This window comes from Elgaria multicarinata, chromosome 3, assembly GCF_023053635.1.
Source record: "Elgaria multicarinata webbii isolate HBS135686 ecotype San Diego chromosome 3, rElgMul1.1.pri, whole genome shotgun sequence".
Classification (NCBI taxonomy): domain Eukaryota; kingdom Metazoa; phylum Chordata; class Lepidosauria; order Squamata; family Anguidae; genus Elgaria; species Elgaria multicarinata.
The window spans coordinates 38,145,432-38,170,032 of NC_086173.1; the positions used below are offsets into that span (position 1 = coordinate 38,145,432).

The 24,601-nt window shown below is 42.7% G+C and overlaps 1 protein-coding gene across 1 annotated transcript in view; it reads right to left on the reverse strand.

Moving 5' to 3' along the window:
- ERN1 (endoplasmic reticulum to nucleus signaling 1) overlaps positions 1-24,601 on the reverse strand; it is a 69,597-nt gene that overhangs the window by 3,176 nt on the left and 41,820 nt on the right. Inside the window, exons 5-21 of the mRNA XM_063119999.1 lie at positions 24,386-24,458; positions 22,822-22,944; positions 22,305-22,406; positions 21,929-22,190; positions 20,261-20,339; positions 18,518-18,674; positions 17,144-17,262; positions 15,876-16,067; positions 14,358-14,619; positions 13,326-13,416; positions 12,237-12,426; positions 10,944-11,040; positions 3,511-3,710; positions 1,598-1,745; positions 1,113-1,240; positions 657-780; positions 329-396 (exon numbers count right to left, since the gene is read on the reverse strand). Of these exons, the coding sequence (XP_062976069.1) occupies positions 329-396; positions 657-780; positions 1,113-1,240; positions 1,598-1,745; positions 3,511-3,710; positions 10,944-11,040; positions 12,237-12,426; positions 13,326-13,416; positions 14,358-14,619; positions 15,876-16,067; positions 17,144-17,262; positions 18,518-18,674; positions 20,261-20,339; positions 21,929-22,190; positions 22,305-22,406; positions 22,822-22,944; positions 24,386-24,458 (2,415 nt within the window). The remainder of the gene's footprint in view (positions 1-328; positions 397-656; positions 781-1,112; positions 1,241-1,597; positions 1,746-3,510; positions 3,711-10,943; positions 11,041-12,236; positions 12,427-13,325; positions 13,417-14,357; positions 14,620-15,875; positions 16,068-17,143; positions 17,263-18,517; positions 18,675-20,260; positions 20,340-21,928; positions 22,191-22,304; positions 22,407-22,821; positions 22,945-24,385; positions 24,459-24,601) is intronic.

Consider the following 24,601-nt stretch of genomic DNA (forward strand, 5'->3'; position numbering starts at 1 on the left):
GAGGAGGGAGAAGCACAGGGGAAAGCGTTAAACCCCTTTTCACCACTACTGTTGCCCTGATCCAATTTAGTGGGCCCAAGCGTGCTGTTAATTTATAATTAACATTTTGCCCACAGAAGCAGCTAATTAAAACATAAACTGTTTAGAATTACAGTATGCAAATGAAATGGTCAGATTTGTTCCTGGAACCAATTGCATAGGTATAAAGAAAGGCAAGTTAATTGGATGCATAAGAAAGAGGCCAAACTCTATGAAAACAAGAGTCCCCCCACTCTCAACACTGTGCCTTCAAATGCATCATGTGACTGGCTGTTCAAAGTACACAGACCTTATTTCTCATTGCCCGCAGGAGATCTCTTACTGAGCCCCCTTTATAGGATCGGAATCTTCGAAGATCTGGGGGGAAAAAAGGAACAGAACACTGGAATTAAAAACAAAAACAAATGAACAAGATCTAACACTGCCGTACTTCTTTCTTTCTTTCTTTCTTTCTTTCTTTCTTTCTTTCCCCTTGTAATCTGGACTCCTAAAACAACAACACAGTTGGGTTTGCACAGGTAAAGGCTTCTTTACTCTACAGGAGAAGAGTGACAGGCTTCATTCATTACACAGTGAAGTTTAAATTGCTCTGGGAAGGCAATAAAATAAGGTTTTACCCGTTTGTAAAGGGACGGTGATGTGCTCTCTCCAGTCCATATTCACCACTGTTCTTCCTCCTCTCTCCAGCTCCTTGACTATTGGACCATCTAACGATTCTTTTTCTATTCGGTCACTCACATCCTGCAATTGACATTGCACATTAATGGCACATCAGGTTTGGCTTCAGGATTATTCGGGCCCTTGCCCACCAGAAAACGGTGAGCCCCCTTTCCCTTGAAGTCCTATCGATGTCAGTAAGGCTGCTGCTACTGCTGCTCTTCCTTTTGAGTCTTTGGAGCAAGAGACTCCGAAAGTGCGGAGCTCAGAGTGCCAGCCCCAATGGGAAGGTCACCTGCAGCAATCATTTCCTCATTCACATACTTTGAACAGTACAAGGTTTTGAAGTGCTATTTTTGGCTATATTTATAGCATGTAAAATTAAAAAGCAGAAAGAGGGAAATGTCATTACTGACCTGGAAAAACTGGAGCTGCTTTTCTAAACCCCAGAAAAATGGATGTTTTAGTACACACTTAGCTGAAGGACGCTTCTGAGGATCTGTACTTATCATTTGCTCTATTAAGTCACGTGCAACTATGTCCTCTGCAGAAGAAGAAGAAAACTGTTTATTCAGGGATTGTGGAACTCTGTGACTCCTTTACGGTACCTTTAAATAAGCTAAGTTGCTGAATGTTTGACACATTCACACAACTCGTTTCACAAACCAAATTCTGTTTCAGTTTGCAGTATTGTGTAGAAAAGCAATGACGTTTGCCCCACCCCACCCCAACCTGATCACTCTTGAACGTTGTGGCTAGATTTTATCTCATTTTCTCTTGGTATACAACATAAGGCTTTCTAGACTTTATAAGGAGGACACAAAGCCACTAATAGCAAAATGATAGTTGGACGAAATAGGAATGCACAGCTACTAATAGAAGAAAACTCTGACTTGCTTACCATGCTTCTCTGGACTTAGTAGGTCCAGACTGTAGGCACCCAGCAAAATGTTGGCTTGCCGCTGCAGGGATTTGCCAAATGGATGATTGCCTTTTGATATCAAATAGTAAAAGACGCATCCAGCTGAAAAAATGTCCACTGTATGTGTCTGCGAAGAGAAGCATTTTTTTAAAAAAAGACTCAATATGGCATTTTCAACTTACTGAGGCACATGAAAAAGATAAAAATCCAAGGTACAAGAAGTTTGAAAAGGTACAGCAAGCTTGCACTTGTTCTCATTTCCCCAGTTAAACTCTAAAAATAAAAAAATACAATCAAGTACAATCTGAACTTGAAGCACAAAAGTGTGCATTGCATAAGCCACCTCTGGGCATTTAGCCAAATATAAAACAGATAACCAAAATCTTAGAATCTATTTTAATTTCAAAATATATTGAACAGTATTTACTGCCAATATAATTAACCTTCTTGCAGCCTTGGATTTTTATCCTTTTGCCTGGACGCCCTTATTGGGTGCTGCTGTTTCAAGTGTGTGTGTGTGTGTAGTTGGAACAAATTCATACATTTTGTAATCAGGAGTACATATGCAATTTCTTCACAGACAAATTAGTTGTGTTCTGCGACTGCACACAAAAGAAACATATACCCAGTTTAAACCAAACTGAAACATTTCATTAACACTGTGCTAAACTAGTCTTGATTGAATATATTTAGCTGAACTAAGAGCTTGTCATCCATGACCAGCTTTACTAGGGGGGCTGTCTTGACAGTGCCGCGTCCCCCCAAAACACATTTTCGCTTTTGCGGGGTTGTGTCAGGAAATCTCCATGCCAAGGATCAAGGGCAGGGTTTACGGCGGTCGTCAGTACTGGAGCCACACACCCTGTCCTTCCCTGGCTTTCCCCCTGCTGTCTCTTTCACACACAACCTTACGTCATAAAATCTTGCCTGCAATTCTGCAGGCAAGTGTAGAAAGGGAAACTTCCCAGCAAAAGAGACTCTTCTCCCTATGCCTAAAGCAGCGTGGGGGCATTCCGGTGGCCATTCAGCTCGTGTCCCGTCCCCTGCCCTCTGCCCAGGCACATGGCGTCCAATCAGGGGCTGTCATCCACACAGCCACGCCTCTGCATCATGGATGGAGCAAGATTAGATGGCCGAAACGCCATGTTTACCTCGCTCTATCCTGAAAAGTCAGGGTAAGTCCCCAACTTTTAAAATGCGGGGCTTCTCTGGAATGCTGTGTGATGGCTTTGAGGTGGCTGCTGTGTCGTATCATCGACACAGTGCTACCGTGGAGACATTTCGGGGCTTTCAGAGCATATGGACAGCCCCTCGGGCTAGGAAACTCGTACTCTGGCATCAGACACACACAACAACCCTCTCACTCTCATAGTATACTGACCAAATAATGCTGCCAATTCTGCTTTGGGATGAGTTTTTAATAAATTCTAGTATGGAAGTCTATGAAATCCAAGCTAATTTAAAATACGAAGGGATGAAACTGGATCTTTAGGTCTGAATTCAACAACAAGAACCCTACCTCTAAAGTTTTACAGCATTTTGTCTAAACTAGAAACAGTAAGGGTCAGTTCACAACTTGGCCCTCTAAATTCTACCAAGGGAGAATTTGGAAGCAGCTCTTTTGCATCATTTTTCCTTTCCCTTCACCACAGGGAAAAGGTTATGATACAACCAGGAGATCCTGGGTTGATCTGAATGTGGGATCTCTCTGGTCTTGCAAGAATGATCCTGTTTGAAAGGCAAGATTTAGCTTGTAAAACCAAGGAGTTCAGATCAATGCGGTGAAAGGGGCAGTCACACATTCCTGAGGGGTGCTTCAGATCACACTCCAGGTAAAATTCCTGTGGAACAAGTAATGGATGAGCAAGCCCTATAAAGGGCAAGGGACTTACCGGATTCTCTTTGCAGTCCTCACTCAGTATTTCCGGAGCAATCCAGCCTTCAGTACCTGGTACTCCTGACCGACGACTAAAACTGCGTCTGCCCACAGCAAGCTTCTTACACAGGCCAAAGTCTGAAATCATGGCTTTGACTTTGCCATGGGCATTAGGCATAGAAATCAGGATATTGTGGGGCTTCAGATCTCTGTGAACTAATATAAAGACATTTAGAGACTCAAATAATCAAAGTAAATTTATTCTGGAACGTATTCATCTTAATCCAATAAGCTTACATTTCAGACTTGTTTTAGGGTCTTTCTAATTTTCTTTTTAACTGTGGGTATGGGTGGAAGAGAATAACCCTCACATTTTTCAGAGTATGCAGCTCCCCCCAAATTTGACTCTTCCTTACCTTTACTCTCACGAGTCTGACCCATATACTTCCCATATACTTCCAGCTAATGATGTGATGTTGCAATAAGACAGTAGTTGTTATTTCCCCTACTAGATTTCTCTTCCCAAGGTTTTGAGTGGCTACTAAGAAATGCAGGTTGCTTACCTGTAACTGTAGTTCTTCGAGTGGTCATCTATGCATTCACACATATGGGCTTTGCGCCTGCGCAGAGACCAGACCGGAATCTCCAATAGCTTAGGGAAACGTTTTTGGGCGGGAACCCCTCCCCCGCGCTACCGCGCATGACCACGGGGTTCCCGCCCTTCCCTCAGTTTACAGGAGTCCGCATTGTGCCCCCATAAACATGAGTGTAATTCAATAAATAAGATAAAATATAATCCCTAGTCACTAATGTCATTATTAAATATCACACCACCAAGAGGGGATGGTGGGTGGGTTGTGTGAATGCATAGATGACCACTCGAAGAACTACAGTTACAGGTAAGCAACCTGCATTTCTTCATCGTGGTCTCTATGCATCACACATATGGGCGAGTAACAAGCTCACAAACCTTTGGAGGTGGGTTGGTGTACTATTTCAACACTTCCGAGAGCACCGCCCTTCCAAACGAACAGTCATGTCTGGATCGAGTGTCCAAGCTATAATGCTTGACAAATGTAGAAGGGGTGGACCAAGTCGCAGCCTTACAAACGTCCTGAAGTGGAACACCCCTGCTGAAGGCCACCGACGTCGACATCGCTCTGGTTGAATGAGCTGTCACAGGTCGATGTATCTCTAGTTTAGAGATAGAGTAGGCAAGTTCAATTGTCTCTACTATCCAGCGTGACAATCGCTGGCATGACACCGGGAGTCCCTTATAAGGCTCACCATAACATACAAACAATTGTTTGGATTTTCTAAATCCTTCAGTTCTAGCTCTATAAAAAGAGAGAGCTCTTCTAACGTCCAACATGTGGAGAGCAGTGTCTGCAGGCGTTGTGGGGTTTGGAAAAAAGGCTGGCAAAATAATGTCCTGAGCCAAGTGAAAAGGCGTCACAACCTTTGGTAAAAAAGATGGGTCTGTACGCAACACAACCTTGTCATTGTGAAAAATTGTATAAGGAGCATCTATCCTTAGAGCTTTAAGCTCACCTGCACGCCTTGCTGAAGTTATGGCCACCAAGAACACAGTCTTGAGAGTTAAAAGTCTTAAGTTCGTTGTAGCCATAGGCTCAAAGGGTTTTCTTGTCAATGCATGGAGCACAACCGACAAGCTCCACGATGGTACGATATTTCTAGAGATTGGTATGGTGTTTCTCAAACCCCTTAAAAATTCCTTGGATGTAGGATGGGAGAAGGGGGAGAACCCTTCTACACCCTCATGAAAGGCAGTGATGGCAGCTAAATGAACCCTGATGGACGAAAGTCCTAAGCCTCCTTTGAACAGTGAGAGTAGGTATTCTAGAATCACAGAGACGGGACAAGTCTCAGCGATGTGATTCATTTGCAGTGCAAACTTAGAAAACCTCTGCCATTTAGCAGCATACGATTTCCTTGTCGAAGGTTTCCTCGACGCAGTCAAAATACTGTGTACCGTCAATTGTTCGATACCGGAGGTTATGGTACTATTCTCCCTGCCGTCATCTTGAGTGTCGAGAGGTCTGGGTGTCGAACTCTGCCTTGGTGTCGAGACAGAAGGCTCGGTATCGATGGTAGCTCGATGTAGTCCCTTCTCGACAGTCGAAGAACATGGGGGAACCATGGTTGTCGAGGCCACCACGGCGCGATCAGAATACAGTTTGTGCTGTCTGTTCTTATCTTGGCCACGACTTTTGTTAGGAGTGGGAAAGGTGGGAAGATGTATAATAGTCCCCCCGTCCAAGTTCTTGCGAAAGCGTCTCCTAGCGAGTTCCTTCCGCTTCCTGCTCTGCTGCAGAAGTTGGTACAGACTGCGTTTTCTGCAGTGGCAAAGACATCGACGGCCGGATCGCCCCAATACCGAAAGAGGTTGTTTCTTACTTCGGTATCGAGCTCCCATTCGTGGTTGACATGGAAGGACCTGCTTAGGGAGTCCGCTACGATGTTCTCCTTCCCCGCTACGTGGATCGCAGTCAGGTAAGTCTGTCTCTTTATGCACCAGTTCCAGATCCTGAGTGCAGAACGGGTTAAGGGGTATGACCTCGTTCCCCCTTGCCTGTTTATGTAGCAGACAACAGTGGTATTGTCTGTTGCAATCAGAACGTCCTTGCCCTCGATGATCTGGGCAAACGCTTTCAAAGCATTTTCCACAGCCAAGAGTTCCAGATGATTGATATGATCCCCTTTCTGCCGAGGGGACCATCGACCTTGGACGGTAAGCGAATTGCAGTGAGCTCCCCATCCATCGAGAGAAGCATCTGTCGTGATGGTAAGCGATGGTGCTCCTTGCTGAAAAGGAATCCCTTCCAGGAGGTTTTCCATCGAAAGCCACCATTTCAACGACGCCCGAACCTGACTCGGTATCGAAAGGTAAGTCCTGCGAGCGTTGTGTCGAAGATCGAAGGTCTTCAAGAACCACCCTTGAAGAATCCTCATTCGCAGTCTGGCGAATCTGATGACAGCGGTAGTCGCCGCCATCAAACCCAGCAACCGTTGGATTGTCCATGCCGAAGGTCTTGCTTGGGTTTCGACATCGAGAATTAGATCCCGAAGTGTCCTTGCCCTCGCTAACGGGAGGTAAGCTCTTCCATCTCGAGACGACAGAGTCACTCCTATGAAGTCTATCGTCCGCTGAGGAGTCAGTATAGATTTTTCCTGGTTGACCCACAGACCAAGGGATTCTAAAAGTTCTAGAGTCGTGGCTATATTCTCCTGGAGCGTGTGACTGTCCTCCGCTACCAGGAGCCAGTCGTCTATGTATGGATAAACATGTATTTCCTTTTTTCGCAGGTGGGCACACACAACAGCCATCACCTTCGTGAAGACCCTCGGCGCCGTCGCGAGGCCGAAAGGGAGGACGTTGAATTGGAACTGTTCGACGCCGATGGCGAACCGTAGGTAAGTTCGATGCGATTCCCTGATGGAGATGTGGAAATACGCATCCTTCAGGTCTACTACCGCGAACCAGACCCCTGTATGCAACAGTTGGAGGATTGAAGTAACTGTTATCATACGAAACTTCTTTGGAGTGATGTATCTGTTCAGTTGTCTTAAGTCCATAATCGGACGAAGACCTCCATCTTTCTTCGGGACCGTGAAGTAACGGGAGAAAAATCCCTGGTTGAGTTCCTCCGCAGGTACGGGAGAGATGGCTCCCTTCGATAACAAGGTCTGTACCTCGAGCAGTAGAGGAGGGGATGGTGCTGTTATCTTCACTCCCGAAGAAAAAGGAAGGGCATCGAATTCGATGGCGTATCCCGTCTTGATGATAGTGAGCACCCAGGAGTCGGATGTTATGGACTCCCATTGATGGTACTTGGGTGCTAGACGGTTGGTAAATGGTAGTAGGCCTGGGACGGAGAAGTCAAAGCCGCTGTCTTTTAGAGAAATCAGGCTGATGTCTGCTTTGCTGGTATCGGGCCTGATACGGCCTCTTTCTTTGAAGTTGTTGCTGCTTTGCAGGTTGTTTGTCGTATTGAGGGCGCTGCTGCATCTGTTGGTACGGTTGTCTAGTCCAGCGCCTTTGTTTAAATTGCGGTTGTGGTTGCGAGAAGCCCATCTTCTTGGCTGTTGTGCGAGCCTTGTATATTGAATCTAAGGACTCGTCAGTTTTATTGTTAAATAGTCCTTCTCCATCAAACGGAAGACTTTCAATTCTAGTTTTTGTTTCGTTTGTCAGGTTGGCTGATCTTAACCAAGCATGACGACGTAGGGCTATGGAGCCCATCATTGATTTTGAATGTGAATCCGTCTGGTGTTTTGCTGAATTCAATTGGAGACGAGCTATTGATGTAGCTTCGGTCTGGAAAATTTTTGCCAACTCCTTTTTCTCCTCGGGTAGATGGTCGCAGAGGGAATTTAACTTGTCTAATAAGAATATCTGGTATCTGGCCATCGTAGCCTCATACGCTGCAGTCCTTATCCCTAGAGAAGAAGACGCATAAACCCTTCTGCCTAAATAGTCCAATTTTCTGCCCTCTCTATCAGTAGGGGCTGAATGTACTCTTTGGGATCTTCCTTGGGCAGATTCAACAACGATTGAATTAGGTTTAGGGTGTTGGAATAGAAAGTCTGCATCAGATTCTTTAATTTTGTACATCGACTCAAGTCTTTTAGACGTTGGTTGAGTTGCACAAGGAGTTTTCCAAGAGGATTGTGCTGTCCTCCGCAAGGTAGGAGGGAACGGGATAGCGATAGTAGAAGTAGCTTCCGTTTGCATAACATCATATATTGGGTCATCATCGACCTCTGTCGGTTGGTCGACATCGAGACCCAACGTTCGTGCCATCCGCCTTACATGGTCGGTAAAGTTTCCCATGTCCTCCGATGTGGAAACGGGCTCTTGTGTGTTTACAACGTCATCGGGGGAAGGCATAGATGGGGCTACCGACACCACAGAGTCTGAATCAGATCTATAGTCCTCATCAGGAGAGTCTTGTGGTTGCAGTGTTTGACGCACTGGCTGCAAGGTCTGGCTTTGGTGAGGTGAAGAGACATGTGTTGTCAGCCTCGGTATAGAACGCTGTTCAGCAGGGTCGACTCTGCTGTGCTGACTGCGAGGAGTGTGAGATTGAAGAGCAGGAGGGATTTGAATGACCCTTGCATTTGGAGGAGGATGAGCATAATGATCGTAATGCCTCCGTTCTGCTGGGTAAAATTCTTGGGGACGATAGTATTCCCAGTCATAAGAATAGTCTCTTTGAAAACCGGAGTACTGCGAAATGCGGTCAAAGTCAGGTCTAGGAGAATGCAATTGTCGATAAGAGGCAGACACAGCGAGACCAGTTGGTTCTTGTGGAGCAGTAGCGCACGGTACCGAAGGGTACGGTGCGGAGATAGCCGATGTGGAGTCACGAATCTCGCCCTCCGACATCGAACTCCTTGCAGTTGGTAACGGAGTCGGCATCGACGATTGCGTCGGTATCGAGGTCGCCGCTGGCAAACTAGGCTTAGCGGGCACCGTGGGTACGGTATCGACCCTAGGAGAGGAACGTTTATCAGCGTCCTTCCTCTTTTTCTTCTTCTTTTTTAAGTGTTCTGCCGACTTAGGGGTCCGGGCTTTCTTTGAAATCTTTCTCGCCGCAGACACCGCTAAAGATCGGCCTGGCGTCAGGGGTATGGCCCTGTTATCCGCCCTCATCTCCTCATCGATAACAATCGATTGAACTTCAGGGCTATGGGTCTCTTCCATTGCCCTTGAGGAGGATTTTTCCTTACGCTTTTGAGGCGTAGGCTCAGTAGCTCGTAGAGCTTTTTCCCAAAGTATAGACCGAAGTCTATCCGCTCTGTTCTTCCGCGTTTGTTTGGTGAACGCCATACAATGATGGCACTGCTGAACCTTGTGTCCCTCACCCAGGCAAAGCACACAGAGCGAGTGACCGTCCTTTGGTGGCAATTTAGAGCCACATTTTACGCACTTACGAAATGGGGCCCTAACGGCCATGCGCCTGAGGCGCCAACGCGATCGAAGGATCGCTAGAAAAAGAAAAGGAAAACAGAAGAATAATTGGGATTTTTTTTTTTTTTTTTTTTTTAGGCAAAGTAGGAAAAAAGAATTGAAGAATACGAGGAAAATGTAGTGGTAAGTTTAAAGATAACTGGAGAGATACGGTTTCTAGGTCTGTGCACAATGCGGACGATGAAGAACTGAGGGAAGGGCGGGAACCCCGTGGTCATGCGCGGTAGCGCGGGGGAGGGGTTCCCGCCCAAAAACGTTTCCCTAAGCTATTGGAGATTCCGGTCTGGTCTCTGCGCAGGCGCAAAGCCCATATGTGTGATGCATAGAGACCACGATGAAGAAGAGGGCCTTTTCTGTGGTGGTTCCCCTGTTGTGGGATGAGCTTTCCAGAGAGTCTTGCCTGGCCCTATGTTGCCCTCTTTCTGGTGCCAGGTGAAAACCTCCCCTCCACCCCCCCCACCCCCCGGTATTTTAGTCTTTCAGTTTCTGTTGTTTGAAATCTGTTACTGTGTCTTAAATCATTGCACTGCTGCTAGGTTTTATTTTTGGTTTTATTTTTATTTTATACCGTAGTTTTAACTGTTCATATTTTGTCATGTTATATTTTATGGCTTTAATTCTTGTGAACCGCCCAGAGGGCTTTAGCTTTTGGGTAGTATAGAAATGTAATATATAAATAAAATTTAAAACAAAGTTTCATTGGGGACAGACATTCCGTATTAGAGAATGATGCTAAGGCCAAGTATAGATAATAGACCCCATTACCTATTCTTTCCATGTTTACCTCTGCTTCCATCTCCTCCAAGCTACTCAGGACAGGAAGCTGCCCTTGTGTATTCTCATTTGTGCCATGGACACTGATGGCGGTATAGAAATTAATAAATAATATATGGAGCAGAGGTCTGAGGTTTTAAAAATCAGAGAAACTCTCCTTCGGATGTCAGATGTGTGTTTTGTTTCCTGGATATACACTACATACTAGGCCCTTTTCAGAAGTTTCCCTCATACGCTGGATGGAATTAAAGCATTATTAGAATGTAAGCCTATGCGGCAGGGTCCTGCTATTTATTGTTTTACTCTGTACAGCACCATGTACATTGATGGTGCTATATAAATAAATAATAATAAATAATAATAATAACATGCTAGAAAGATCCCAGATTACTTCAGAATGCAATTTTTTGTACATAATAGGACAGGAGAATAATTTTACTTTGCTTGTATATATTTGGAATTGCCTTTGGTATAGTTTACGGCATGGCTGTGACTAGAATCTACATGTTCTGGCTTAGTGGTTGGGCAAAAGAGTAAGCATTTCAAAATAGCTGGGTCCATGAGATAAATTATATAATCACTGGAGACCAAGATGTTGCTGCTTCTGCAAAAGGCTATACTTTTCTCTGAAATATGCAACCATCATAGAAGTTGGATATTCAAATAAAATTGTTTCTTACCAATGTTGAGAGAATGTAGATAAGCAAGGCCAGACATTGTCTGCTGCAAGAGGATGATCGGATGCAAACCATGGTGACTGAAGTCCTGCTCCACATACTAGAATGCATATAAGCAAAACCGATGTGAGTTTTAGGCTGCAATGCTAGGCAGTTTTCTTTGGGAGCAAGCTCCATTGAATACAGTTGGAGTTACTTCTGAGTAAACTGGTATAGGATTGGGCTGTGTAGCTTCCATTACAGGTGTAGGCAACTAGCTGCCTTCCAGATGTTTTGGACTACCAGTCTCAGAATTCCTAGCCATTGACCATGCTGGCTGAAGCTTATGGGAGTTTTTGTCCAAAACATCTCACGGTCACCAGGTTGCCTACCTCTGTTGTAGAGTATTGAGCTTTAGGCATGTTATCAGATGCTTCCGGTAATGTTAACGTCTTGAATGAAGGCTTAGAGCGTCATCACATAGGGGGAAATCATGTTTCTTTACCATCGTTTCTCCACCCATTCGTTTGTCCCTCATTACTTCCTCTTTTGAAAGAGGAAGTAAACAACTTGCACATTTTGATCGCGCTGCTTCTCCAGCACACAGCAGGAGATAGTGGCAACTTCCATCTTTAAAAATAAGTCAGACTTACTGGAGTGGGTTTTTTTGTGGCGCAAAGGAGGCTAGAAGAGGTGGGAGGCGTGCAGGAGACAGATGACGTTGTGAGAGGAACCCATGAAAATTCGTGAATGCCCAGTAAAGAGCGTGCAATAAAATGCTCGTCTGATGGAGCTCTCAGACTGCTGCTGTTCTATTCTGCTTCTAGGGGGTGTGTGCAAAATCTGGCCTTCTGGGCTTCCCCAGAAGGCCACGTTCCCTTCCCCTGGCCCCACCCTCTTTCACCTGACCTCCAATTGTTTGATGGTTTCCTGGCTTTTGTGCAAGTTATCCCCTCCTAAGACTCTTACTGGCAGTATGACCCTTAAGCTAAAATATGCTGGTATTTTGGGCCAGCCCCTTTTGCCTTTGGCCCCACCCACCACTGGAATGCAGCCCCTGAGTGCTTCCCTTGGCTGAGAGAGGTCGTGCACCTCTCTGCTGTAAGCTCATTATACTGCCTGTGATCCACGGCTATTTGCTGCACTGAGAAAGAACAGAAAAAGCTCTATCTAGGGGCAGAGTAAAATGATCTTGTCACAGAACCCAGTATAAAAGAATTAACTACGTAAGCTGGAAAAAATCAGGTTCTCTTCTTTGAATTGCAGGGTCTCCCAGTTTAAGAGCTGGTGCAAATGTATGTGTAACCCCGTGTTTACCTCTTGTAAAGTGGCAGCACAGAGCTCAAGGGCTATGTATTGGAACTGCCGGTCCTTTTCTGTGCAGAAGTAACGGATCACATTTGGATGTTCGTCAGATTCTCGCAACAGCTGCACCTCCCGATCAGCAAAGCTGAAACATTCAGGGAGAATCCTCTTCACAGCAACATCTCGGTTGTCAAATGTCCCCCTGTAGATATTCCAATATTCAACAGAGAAGCTACTTAACTCAACTAAGCTCTTGCTTGGAGCATTTATCACATTAAATACTGTGCTGAAAAGGATTACAATCTGATTTGGAAGGAGGAAGATCTTGGATTATGGATACACATATCAGGAAGCTGACCAATGAGATGGCTTGTGTTGCCATCTCCAAAATGACATTCATGCTGCCAAGTGTTACAATAGACATGCTTTCTCCAATGCAGAGGGGGTTGGATTCAGCTTTGCTTCCCTGCTCCTGCAGCAGCAGGAGCACTCCCTGAGTGGAGTTCCCCTTTCTGCAGTGGAAGTGTTCTGAGTGGTTGGGAGATGACTGTCCATTTCCCCCTTCCTTTGCAGCCCCCAATGCCACCTCCCCACCACTGTTCCAGGAGGTCTCCCCAACCTCTTAAGATTTAGGGAGGCACAGGGAATTAGAGGGGGAGTGGGGGAAATTGATGGAGATTGCTGCCAGCTCCATGCTGCCTGCAAAATTCTTCCCACTGGATCAGAAGCCTCCTGCAGATGGAAGAAACATTTCTATCTGTGAAACGCATATTCTGGATCCAATCCAAAAACACCATAACTTGAAGGATAGCCCACATTTACCCTAGAGGATGCAAATGTCCCATGGAGTAAATGTGACAAAAAGCATGCAGAACCTTAAATTATTTTCAGTGCTGGAAACAGACAGATAAAACAACCTGAACATTTAATATAGTCATCAGTACAATAATGCACAAATGACAATATAGAGATGGATGTTTTCATTGTTAAAGAGAATGCAAGAAAGGCTGTTTCTCCCAAAACATAAAGGGTTTCTAGTTGTATTCATTTGCCATGATAAAATACTGGATTTTTAAGCACATGCTGCATCCAGTGCTTTACCTATAAACAATTGTTCCCTCAGCTCCATGTCCAAGAACATCCTTTGGGTTGAATGAAATCTTTCCAACCACTATCGTGCCCGTGTTTCCATCTGAGCAACAACAGAAGAGAGAGAAATGGGGAAAATTATACCACACATTGCACTTTCCAGGCACATGTCCTCAGGTAACATTTAAAGGCTCAGTAAAGAAACATACAACAAAAACAAAGGTAAGGGGACATAGTTAGGGTAACTGTAAGGATTTTAAAGGTTTCTTTTAATGCACACCAGCATTCAGAACTAGAAATGCAAATTAAATCATGATTTGGAAATGGGTGCTAATAAGACTGCAATCTTTGACACATGTACCTGCGAGGAAGCCCCATTGGACTCAATGGGACGTACTTCCCTGTAGACGTGCACAGGATTGCACCATTAGGTTTGTAACTAGCCCATGGAGCAATAGTGAAGATTAGCACTACCTAACTTGCATTGCTATAACGACTTTCCTTTCATTCACCTGAGGGAAGCAGCTAGCGCACGTGTTGCCAGGAGAATGAGAAGCGTTTATGTCTCTTCTCCCTGACATTCCACCACAGTCTTTGATAACACCCTTGACTGTGCTGACTGTGCACCAACCTGTGCACAATGAGGGTGCGTGGAGAGATGCTTTCAATATCTGTCCCACAGTGTAGAGCCCTCTTCCTGCTGGTTAGCTGCCAATGTTTAAACTAGGGAAGTGCTTGCCTGTTCATGCTTTTGGAAATCAGGATGCAACTGGTTTAGCAAGGCCTCAAGATTGACAGTGTAAATATATCAAATAAATACATTTTATACAAGGCAAACTGTTTTGGCTTTACTGAAGAAATGTGAAGCTGCATGAAATATATGCATAGTGTTCAAAACCAGATTAGTAAGAAACTGATCCTGAAAAAACACTGGACAAACAGTGCTGTTGATTCCTCCACAGCTCTGCTTGCTTAGACCTCAGGACACAGACATGCCGTCTTTTACTCTTAATCCTACTACAAGGAAAACTTAGACCACGTCACCTTCTTCTTGCTCAGTGGAAACACAGCTTCCAACATCAGAAGCAGAGACATTGGAATATGCAGAGTGGTTTGATGCTTTTGGAGACATATTTGGTGTGCTGGTGGCTGAGCTTTCTGGCCTGACACAGGAACCATCCAATAATTCTGCTTCGGGTGGCAGGTCTATGGCAGGAGTGAAGGGCTGCTGCTTCAACAACCTTATCTTCTCCTCCAGCTGTTTCTGGAACTGCTGATGTTGTCGCTGTTGCTGATGATGTACGCTCTTAAGGGGAGGGGGAAATAATAGTAGGCAAAGGTTAATAATTAAAGTTTATTTTAGTGGCTGTATTCAGACATCACAATAAACCATGGCTGATCATAATGGGAGCAAGCCTTCGGATCATGTGCTCCTCTGGCATACTTTTGCTTCTGTTGTTGATTAACCACATCTTGTGTTTCCCAAACCCAACAAAATGTGATTAATTTTAACTTTACCAAGCCAACTTTAAACCATGAGTTCTGAAGCTGGCTTGTTTCAACAAAGCATAGTTGTGATTAACTACAGTTTAGGATTCAAATGAGATGCCAAACGGTGGTATCCTTGTGGCCAATCAGATTGCAATGCCTGAATGCAACTTGAATCTTCAGATGCTGTTTTTGTTGTTTGTTGTGTGTCTCTGTTTATTGGTTGATACTGTGTATATTGTAATTTGCAATCCACCCTCCATGCATGTTAGTAGAAAGGTAAGATATAAATTGAATAATTAAGATCCTGAAAGAAAAGAAGATATATTTATTCATCAAAATGCACACAAATAAGTTTAGCACTTATGCAAGCATATTGGTGTGGAAGAGAACTAGCTGTGAAAGAAGCAGCAGTACATTTGTCATTTCGATCCACACAAAGTATGTTAAACTGTTTAGTTACTTCTGCGTCCAAATTAACTGCAGCATCTTTGTTTGTTCTAACTTTAATTACAGGACTTCCAACTCCAATGAATGCTGGTTTCATTTAGTGGCAATAAATTGGAAATTCTTGGTACAATTAACTTGAAATGTATTTTCCAATAAAAATGTGCCTTGTATTTATTATATTCATATCTCACTCTTCCATAGAAAGCTCAAAGTGGTTGACATGGTTTCCCATCAAAACACTGATTATGTTTCCACCTCCTTATTTTTTGTCATTGTTACAGCATTGGGTGACCCCCAAACCACTCAATGTTGTTAAAGAATAAAGACATCCCTGGCTTAATTTAGAACCCACTTCTTGGAGTTTCTTCAATTCAAACAGGTTCTGATCAGTTCTGTAAGATTTTTTTAATACCTAGAAAATTAAATAAAATTCTCTCTTGGACCTTCTTGTTGCTTTAAAATTATGCTAAATGCCCTGGGGACTCAATGAAGCCATGTTTGGTAGTATACCATCTCAAATAAATAAAGAGAATGAATAAAAAATAAAATTCCCTTATTATTTACTATGCATTAATGATAATATCATTCTGTTCAATACACAAGATTCTCAAACAAGCCCATTACCATTGGATATGTGATGACAAAGGCTACCCAGCCAAAAAGTAAGAAGCCGCTCAGGACAAATGTGGCTATGTCCTTCAGTATGGAATCGACGGGAGCTTCTGGTCGTGGTGTAGTTTGGCTGGGTGTCTCTCCAGCATTCTCTGGAATAGGCGAAGGCAAGTCTTTTGGAGAACTCCCAGCCATATCAATTGCCTGAGTGAACCAAGAATTGTATTAGTCCAGAGGCTTTAATGGAAAGAAACACTACCTCCATTGTGGTTACCCAGTTGCTTGCAACACACATTTATCAATGAGGATAATTTGTTGAAAACTTAGTAACATACAATTAGACACACAGACAAATCTCCAACCTTCAGGACTTTTGATGAGAGTATGAAAACTGGGCAAAAATGGCAAACTGATCAGGAAAAGGAGACCACAATTTCTGAATGGATCTGGATATCTCCTAGCTGCACAAGAACAGACTGTGCATACTCATGTCTCCTATTCCTCTGCAATAATGTCAGCTCTGGAACAACAACGTTCATATTACCGTACTTACAACGGAAAGAACCACAAACTCTTGTATATCTCCTGGTGGGGGAGATATAAAGGTTATATTTTGAAAGGTGTATTACTGCAGAGGGAAAGGAATACTGAGAAATGTGTGCACCCTGTTTCTAGGTGGCACTCTGTTCCTGTCCAAATCACACGGACCTGTCCAGCCATTCAACTCAGCCTCTGAGGCCCTGTTGCACTGGATCACCAGTAATTTCCATCAACCTTATGGCTACAACAGACGGGGATTGATTTGAAATTGGCCCAGGCTTTTAAACTGATTAATTTTTAATTGTTTCTGCTTCTATTATTTTGGTTTTGGTTTTAGATAGTATTCTTAACTTGTGACTACTAATACAGTTTTTGTATTTTTGTTTATGATAATTTTAAGGCTGTACAGCCATTAAAGGCAACAAATAAATATTCAAAATAATAAATATATTAAGATATATGTGACTGGGAAAATTTATGGATGATTTTTGCCTGTAGTTCAATCCATTTAAGAGCTTGTTGGATAAGGACCTCATCCTGTAATTTGCATTAGTGTGTGGGTGAGATCTTAAATGTACTAAATCAATACATTTGGCAACTTGGGGTCCTCCAGGTGTTGTTGGACTGCAATCAGTCCCAGGCCATAAGGTAACCACCCCTGATCTATACAAATTCCACTCACACACATACTTTTTACACAATGCTTCCCTAATGAAATTTGTTAATGAGAACCCACAAACCTCTTCAAAAGCTGATTTGTCTGATTCTGCCGGGATCACATTTTCATGCCGCTTTGGCAAATTGCTTGGAAATTTCTCCAGGATCTTTGTTGGAGCTGATAATGGTGTCTCGTGGTGCCCTTGAAATAGGAATATGGCTTCTGTTATTCCCAAAGAAAAGAAATGGCCAACCAGCATTAAAATGGCTTAAAAATATAGCAATGCATGGGATTATTACCAGGTCTAAGAACAGACCTGCTGGAGAAGACCAAAGATCTATGTAGTTCAGCATTCTCTTTGCAACTGTTATTCAGAAGTAGACTATCCCTGAACATGGAGGTCTCATTTAGTTATCATGGCTACTAGCCACTGATAGACCTACACTCTATTGAGTTTATCCAATCCTCTTTTAAAACTATTGAGCAACATGACATGTTATGGTAGTGAATTCCGTAAGTCAGGGGTGGGCACAAGGCAGATCTGGCTCTACAGGTAGATCTCTTGAATTTGTATCCAATATTACCCTACTTAAACTAGACCCACTGAACCGAGTGGGACATCATTTAGAGACTAACACTGGATACAACCCTTGACAATTTGCAATAGGTTAGTAAGGATATCTGGCTTTCAATAGTTTAACAAAAGCAGCAACAAAATGACACCCGTCCCTGCTCTACATTAAATGCCTGAAATGAAGCAAAAGGTGATGCAAAAGGTAGATCTTGGGGTTCTAGTAAAAAAGCAAATTAGATACCCCTCAAAGTTCTTTAATTCTAAGTTTCTGTCTTTTGCACCAGCTTCCAAGTGGTGGATCTTGGAGTTCTAGTAAAAGAACAAAACAAAGCAGGTCCCGCAAACCTGAAGTCAAAGACTTGCATTCTGTTTCTGTAAAATGGCTTGTAATTTGTAAATCAGTGCATCGGTTTTGAAGAGAATCAAAATGCCTTCTCATTACAGCTTTAGGTTTGCAATTCTTCCTCATGATAACATATAATATCAGCAGGACAGGAGATAAGATTTAACTCCACAGTGTGCATCTGGCATCCTATAGTAATCCCATAGTACATGATCTCTTCCATCTCAAGTCCAGCACACTGGTACATATTTTGCATTACAGATACTGGAAGCATGGAAAACTACTTATGGAACTTGATATTAAACACATAATATGGAAGCAATTAATCATGTTCTTGGCTCCTAGAAAAAAATAGCTGAATTCTTAGAAGTGCACTATTACTTTGCCATCTTTTATTTATTAAAAACTGGTAAGAATTGTAAAGCACTTTGGTGACTAAAAATATAAACAATAATTTTCAAGGATATAATTCCTATCTTAAATTTCCATTTTGTCCAGCAGAGGGCAGTGCATTGCAGAAAAAGGTCTGATGTTTCTACCTATTAAAAGCCAGTGGTTCCTCAAATAGTGGAATCTGCTGTTTTGTTTAAATCCAGATTCAAACTTTAGATCAGTACTTGGGGTGATAACACACTCTTCAATGGTGATACCGTGTGTTTTTGGACCCTCTATCAGAGGTATGGGACTTCCCCGGGGCTAGAGAGAGAGAGAGAGAGAGAGAGAGAAATGTGTAAGTACTGTTCTTTGGACACAGCAGTGTTACATTTAGTGCTTCACAAAAGCAAAACAAAACAAACATGTTAAGATAATAAACAATTTTAAAATGGATTTGGAATTGAGTTTTGTATTGTACCATGCACACTATTTTTAACCAGATGGCCGTGGCGACTTTGTTGGCAAACAAACAACCAATTCAAAGAATTTGAGCCATAAAGAGTAGGGTAAAGTACCCAGAAGGTAATTTCAGGTATTTATTGGTACTTTGCAGTGCGCAACCTTGAATTAATGGCCCAGACAAAGAAGTACTTTAGCCCTACTATCTATGGCATAGGACAAAGTCAGTTTCTGTGTTTTATATGGGAAGGACGTCACTGATGTGATTGGTAAGATGCTATTAATTAATAATGATTATACACAGCAAGGATCACAGTAAGACAATGTTTATTTTATTTTTTTAAATGGCCAGATTTACATACATACCTAGCTGTAATGTCATTGAATGGGTTTGAATGACACGTTAACCCATGATGGGTTAAATAAACCACAATGTTTATTCATTATGGTGTCGTCTGTGAGCTCTTTTCCCATTTACGGTGGCTTATTTCCCCAAAATAAGTCTCCCTCATAATCCATGGTCTGCAGTATGAGTTAGCATGTTGTCTGTTGCACAGAGTGGGTTAAGTTGCTCACTACCACCGCTCTGCTCCTCTTGGGTGATCTCTGTTTCCAAGATCTGCCTAGCAACAGATTGCGCTGCATAGCTGTGCAGGGTTTTCAGTATGCATCGGAAGCTTCCCCATGAGGGGAACTTTTGTATGAAATTTCCTCCCATTCCTGCAACATTCAAGGGTTTATACCCCTCACCTTTCTGGTGCACATGGCCAGAGATAAGGGAAGGGCTTAGAAAACTGGTTTGGCAAACAGGGTGATGGCGGGAGGGGAGGCTGCAGCAGGAAGGAGGGTGATGGCGGGGTGGGAGGGGCAGTGAGGGAATGATGGAGATGCAGAAAAGCAGCTAAAGATCGATGCTGCATAGAGAACAATTGGAGACTGGTAGAGACAGGAGACTGAAGATGCCCCTAGTGCGAAGCAGGCCAACCAGAGATAGGCAGGTGATGAAGGGATGGTGCGAGGGATAGTGGGATATGGTTTCCACTGCAAGGGAAGCTGGGACTCTCTGTAGGAGGAAGAAATAAACTACGCGCAACAGCTTATTTGCCTGATCGTGTGACAGGGTATTTCTAAAACAAGCTGCTGGGTGTAGTTTATTAAACCACCATGGGTTAAAGTGACATGTGAATCTGCCCTTTGAAGGATCAATGTAGCTTTCTTTCGTTTTCAAGACAAAATAAGCTATCAATCCCTATGGCTTAAGTGGTCAAAATATTCCCCCCCCCCCAAAAAAAAATTGTACTACATAATAAATTTAACTCTTGAGTTATGAGTAGACACGCACTATTGGACATGAACCCAAACTGAGGAGAAATGTGAGAAAGCATTTCATTTTCTGTGTTGCATCTGAGGACTGTGTCTGCTAAAAACACAGGCTCAGCACAGCTTACCATAATAGCTACTCCTTCATGAACCATTGATGCCGATGCATACAAGCCTGTGGAATATTTCCCTACATAGAGGGTTGGCCTAGAAAAGTAACAATGAGAGCCAGGAAGAAAACGTTACAATGCTACAACGACAATACCAATAATAATTAAGCTGACTGAATGGCCAAAAATATATTTATGAATGAGAAAGCCGGGATCTGTTTTAAAAATGTCAAGTACACTGTGTACTGACTCACCATTCGCTCAGCCTACATTTATGCTAGTGCCTGATATGTACTGGTGAGTTAAAACACATAAATATGGACCTCTTCTAGGAACAGATGCTATATGGACACTAATGAATTAACCTTCACATGGCACCCATTATCATGCGTACCTGCCCTTAAAACAGGTCCAAAACAGGCATTCGGAAAGCTTAATCCACAAGGGAACCCACATAAATCCTGCTTGTACATTTTGTACAACTGATATTCATTTCAACGGGGTGGAACAATTTCCTGTTTGCATTTCTAAATACAAATCTATATCTCGATTTTAAGCACCACGAATTAAATACAAATAAATATATTGTTTCCAGAATTTTTGTATGCCAATATGTTTACATTGCTAATTATTTGAACTGATCAAGTTAAACCCAAATGTTGCCTTTGTTAAATCTCATTATGCTCATGTAAATAAATAATAAGGTCACATAAATAATTAAGAAGTGAATTGGAAGGTCATTTATATGAGGGGTGGGGAAAAAGCAGATCTCCAGATATTTTGGATGTTAACTCCCAGCATTCCTGGCCATTGGAGATACTGGCAGGGGCTTCTGGGAGTTGAAGTCCAAAACATCTGGAGATCTACCTTCCACCCACCCCTGATTTATGTAAAATATTTAACATCATTAAAAGATAAGACTTTAAGACATTGGTTTTGATTCAGACAGTTCTGTTCATACAGTCGGGCTGTTTATCTGTGCCTTCTTAAGCCCCTCCCCCAAATCCACTAATGAGGATTGCAGGACCCTCCAAATATGGTATGAGATGTGGATGAGAATCTGCATGTGGGAGGGAGGGGATTGTTGGAAATTGGGGAGCTCTCTTATATGAGCAGAAGCGCCTTCCATGCTGTTTTTTCGAACAGGGAAGAGATACACTTCAGCAGTGGAAAACAAAAGTACTCAGCTTACCATTAACTTTTTGAAAAGCTCATTAAAACAACAACAACAGGGCACTACTACAGAGAGGTGAAAATCCTTGCTTGATTTTGCTCGGAGGTTTTTTAAAAACATTTTTAATATTCTTGCAATGTAAATCAAACAATGGATTTTTGTTTGGATTCATCTGCAGCAACAGGGTAGCAGAATTTTGTATAGCTGTCTGATGTTTTAAAGAAGATCAAGGTGGAATAAGTTTTAATATTGAGAGTAAAAGAATAATGTGGAAAGGCCCTAAGACTGACTATATGAATTACTTAACATGGGGTGATCACCTTCCATGATCAGCAGCACCAAAGCATATAACTATTTTAAAAAACACAGGTTGCTTGTAAGCACTGGAGACCATAGGAAAAATGTGTATTCCCTCCCTGCAAGATAATAACTGAACTATCTTGATATAATAAATGCAATCTTTATCAGATCATTAAATTTAAATATATAAATATATATAGATATATACTCACATCAATTTGCTTTTGGCCTCTGTTTCTTTGGGAAATGGGTACTTCCACTTAGTGATGCGTCCAACTTCACCAGACATGAATGTCAGGTAGCGCAGTGTTTCTACCCCCACATTTGTATGCATCACTTTCCATAAGCCTTCCCGCTGCCAGATGTAAAAAGCCACAACAGGGGAGCCATAATTCTGGATCCACAAGACGTCCCCGGACTCACTGTCTACAGTCACCACCAGCCCGTCTCCATTAGATGCAAAGTGGGACATTTCTGGAATGTATACAGATGCAAATGATCACTCAAAGCTTTTGCTTATTCGTAATTAAGTTAGCTAATATGTGCAGCATTAGCATTGCAGCCTGCAATTCGGACCAATGTTCTTACTATATTGCACATCTTCATCAGGCAAAGTGGCTGCATAGTCAAAGTAAGTGGCATTCCAGCGGAGCTCCTTACTCTTGGTATCGTACATGGTGATGGTATATTCTGTTAAAAGGAAACCCACACTGTCAATCTGTACGAAGATAACACTATCAATGATGGCTATATATTATTCCTGTATTGGAGGCAGTATGTCTCTCAACACTGGTTGCTGGGGAACATGAGCTATTGCACTCATGTCCTCCTTGTGAGATTCTCACAAGCAGTTGGTTGGCCGCTGTGTGAACAGAATGCTGGACTAGAAAGGTCTTTGGTCTGATCCACCAAGACTTTTTTTTGCTGTATCCTTCTTATGTCTGCAAATGGCACAATTCCTATTGTTACTTGAAGGTTAATGATTTTTAGCATAAAGCCTTCATCTTGGGCGATCAAATAAACCTAATAACATGAGTGTATCCTGTTCAGGTCTGCCTCGATTTAAAAAGTTACCTTTTAAGTAGCAGAGGAAAAAACATCTTACCTGTTCGGCCAAGATACAGGAGAGATGTTGATGGGCACAGGCTTTCGGCAAATGAAGAGGTTAAAGTTTGCTGTTTTTCCCCCGTCGCAAGGTCTACCACATACCAGCTGTCTTGCTTCTTCCCTAACCAGAAATATCAGCATTTGAAATATTATTATTATTATTAATTACATATTTATACTGCCCAACAACCTAAGCTCTCTGGGCAGTTTACAACTAAAAATGTAAGTAAGACCACTGGTGCAATGGAACCAGGGTTCAAAGGGAGAGAGCACCGGCACTTTTTATTAGCAGGGATGTTGATATCCCTTGAAAATTCCTTCTTCTGTCTGAGTTTAGCTGCAATCCTCACACTATCTGGTGGGGGAATGAATTTGCTGAACAACAATATATAGTTTCCTGTTGTAATGCAAAGTATGTTGGTGTAGTTTGGTCTTGAATGGGCAAGTAAGACACATCAGCTTTAGAAAAGACCTGCTCTTGGTGGAAATGAAAACTGCTAGAACTGGGTGGTGGTGGTGTCTTTACAACGCTGCTTTGCTACTTTGATTTCCACAAAACCCTGCAGCATCGCAGCTGTGGTGTGGGGACGATAAATCCTGATGGGAGGAAGGAGCGCGGCTTGTCAAGCCCACCTCCTTCTCTGCTTTCTGGTGCTTACACAGACCTACCCTGGGCTTCCATCTGCCCCCAGGAATGTCCGCTGGCTCAACCCAAACCGAGGCCACCACCAACAGATGGAGGAAAGAATGTAGTGACCTTCAAACAACTTAAAAAATCACAGTAAATCAACACAAACACAAAAAAGCGCAGTTTTTTTGGGAGAAGCCCGATGTGGCTGTGAGTTGGTGGCTGCGTCATTTGAACAACGCAGCGCCACTGTGCAGCCTGAATTGTCTAAACAGGGTGTATAGATAAGCCCCTGGTTTGTTTCTATGGATCTAAACAACTGCTTGAATTTTGAGACTCTCATTGGAGGTGTGGCTATGGGGACTGTCATGATGAATGCCTTCACTGCAAAATTAAGATTACGACAGATTCTGAAAATGCTCCCTCCCCTCAATTCCCTGCCTTCCACCAACTGGATACTCAAAATGTTGTTCTAAGGTACTGTGTGTATGTTTTCAGTTTCCCAACACCACGAGGGAATGGATGCTGATAGATTTAATGCAGTGCAATGACTTTATCACTAGTATCAAAAAACAAACCAAAACCCACTACATATCTGCAGCAAGGGGATAGATCTTGGTGGTTTATCTAAGGGAAGGATAAACCTGTGCATAAAAAGAATTTTACAATTCCAGGTATAAAAAGGCAAAAGATAAAAGCAGTGTTTTGCAAAACAGCTCACTTAAATAAAGGCAGGTGACTTTTAATAATAATAATAATAATAATAATAATAATAATAATATATTAAAAGCTAGATTTAAATATCAGGAAATATCAAGAGGGACAGAGAACATACAGTCATCAAGAATACTGACTCCATATAAAGGTATAATTACTTAGGTGGCAGTTCCCTAATACAAATGCAATTACTTTTAGGAAGCAAATCTAGCCTTACCCATGTACAGAACTCCATCCGAACTGCGGCAGGGGGATGCTTGAACTAGCTCAGGGATGGTGAATGGCAGTTTCTAGAATATAAACATTCGTATTAGCCATCTTAATTGAATATTCACTATTTAGTGAGACTTGAGACAAAAAGATCAGCGAACTTCATTTCTAAGCATGCTGTCATTTTAGAACCAACTGAAATAGATTTGGGGTTTGTCGGCTC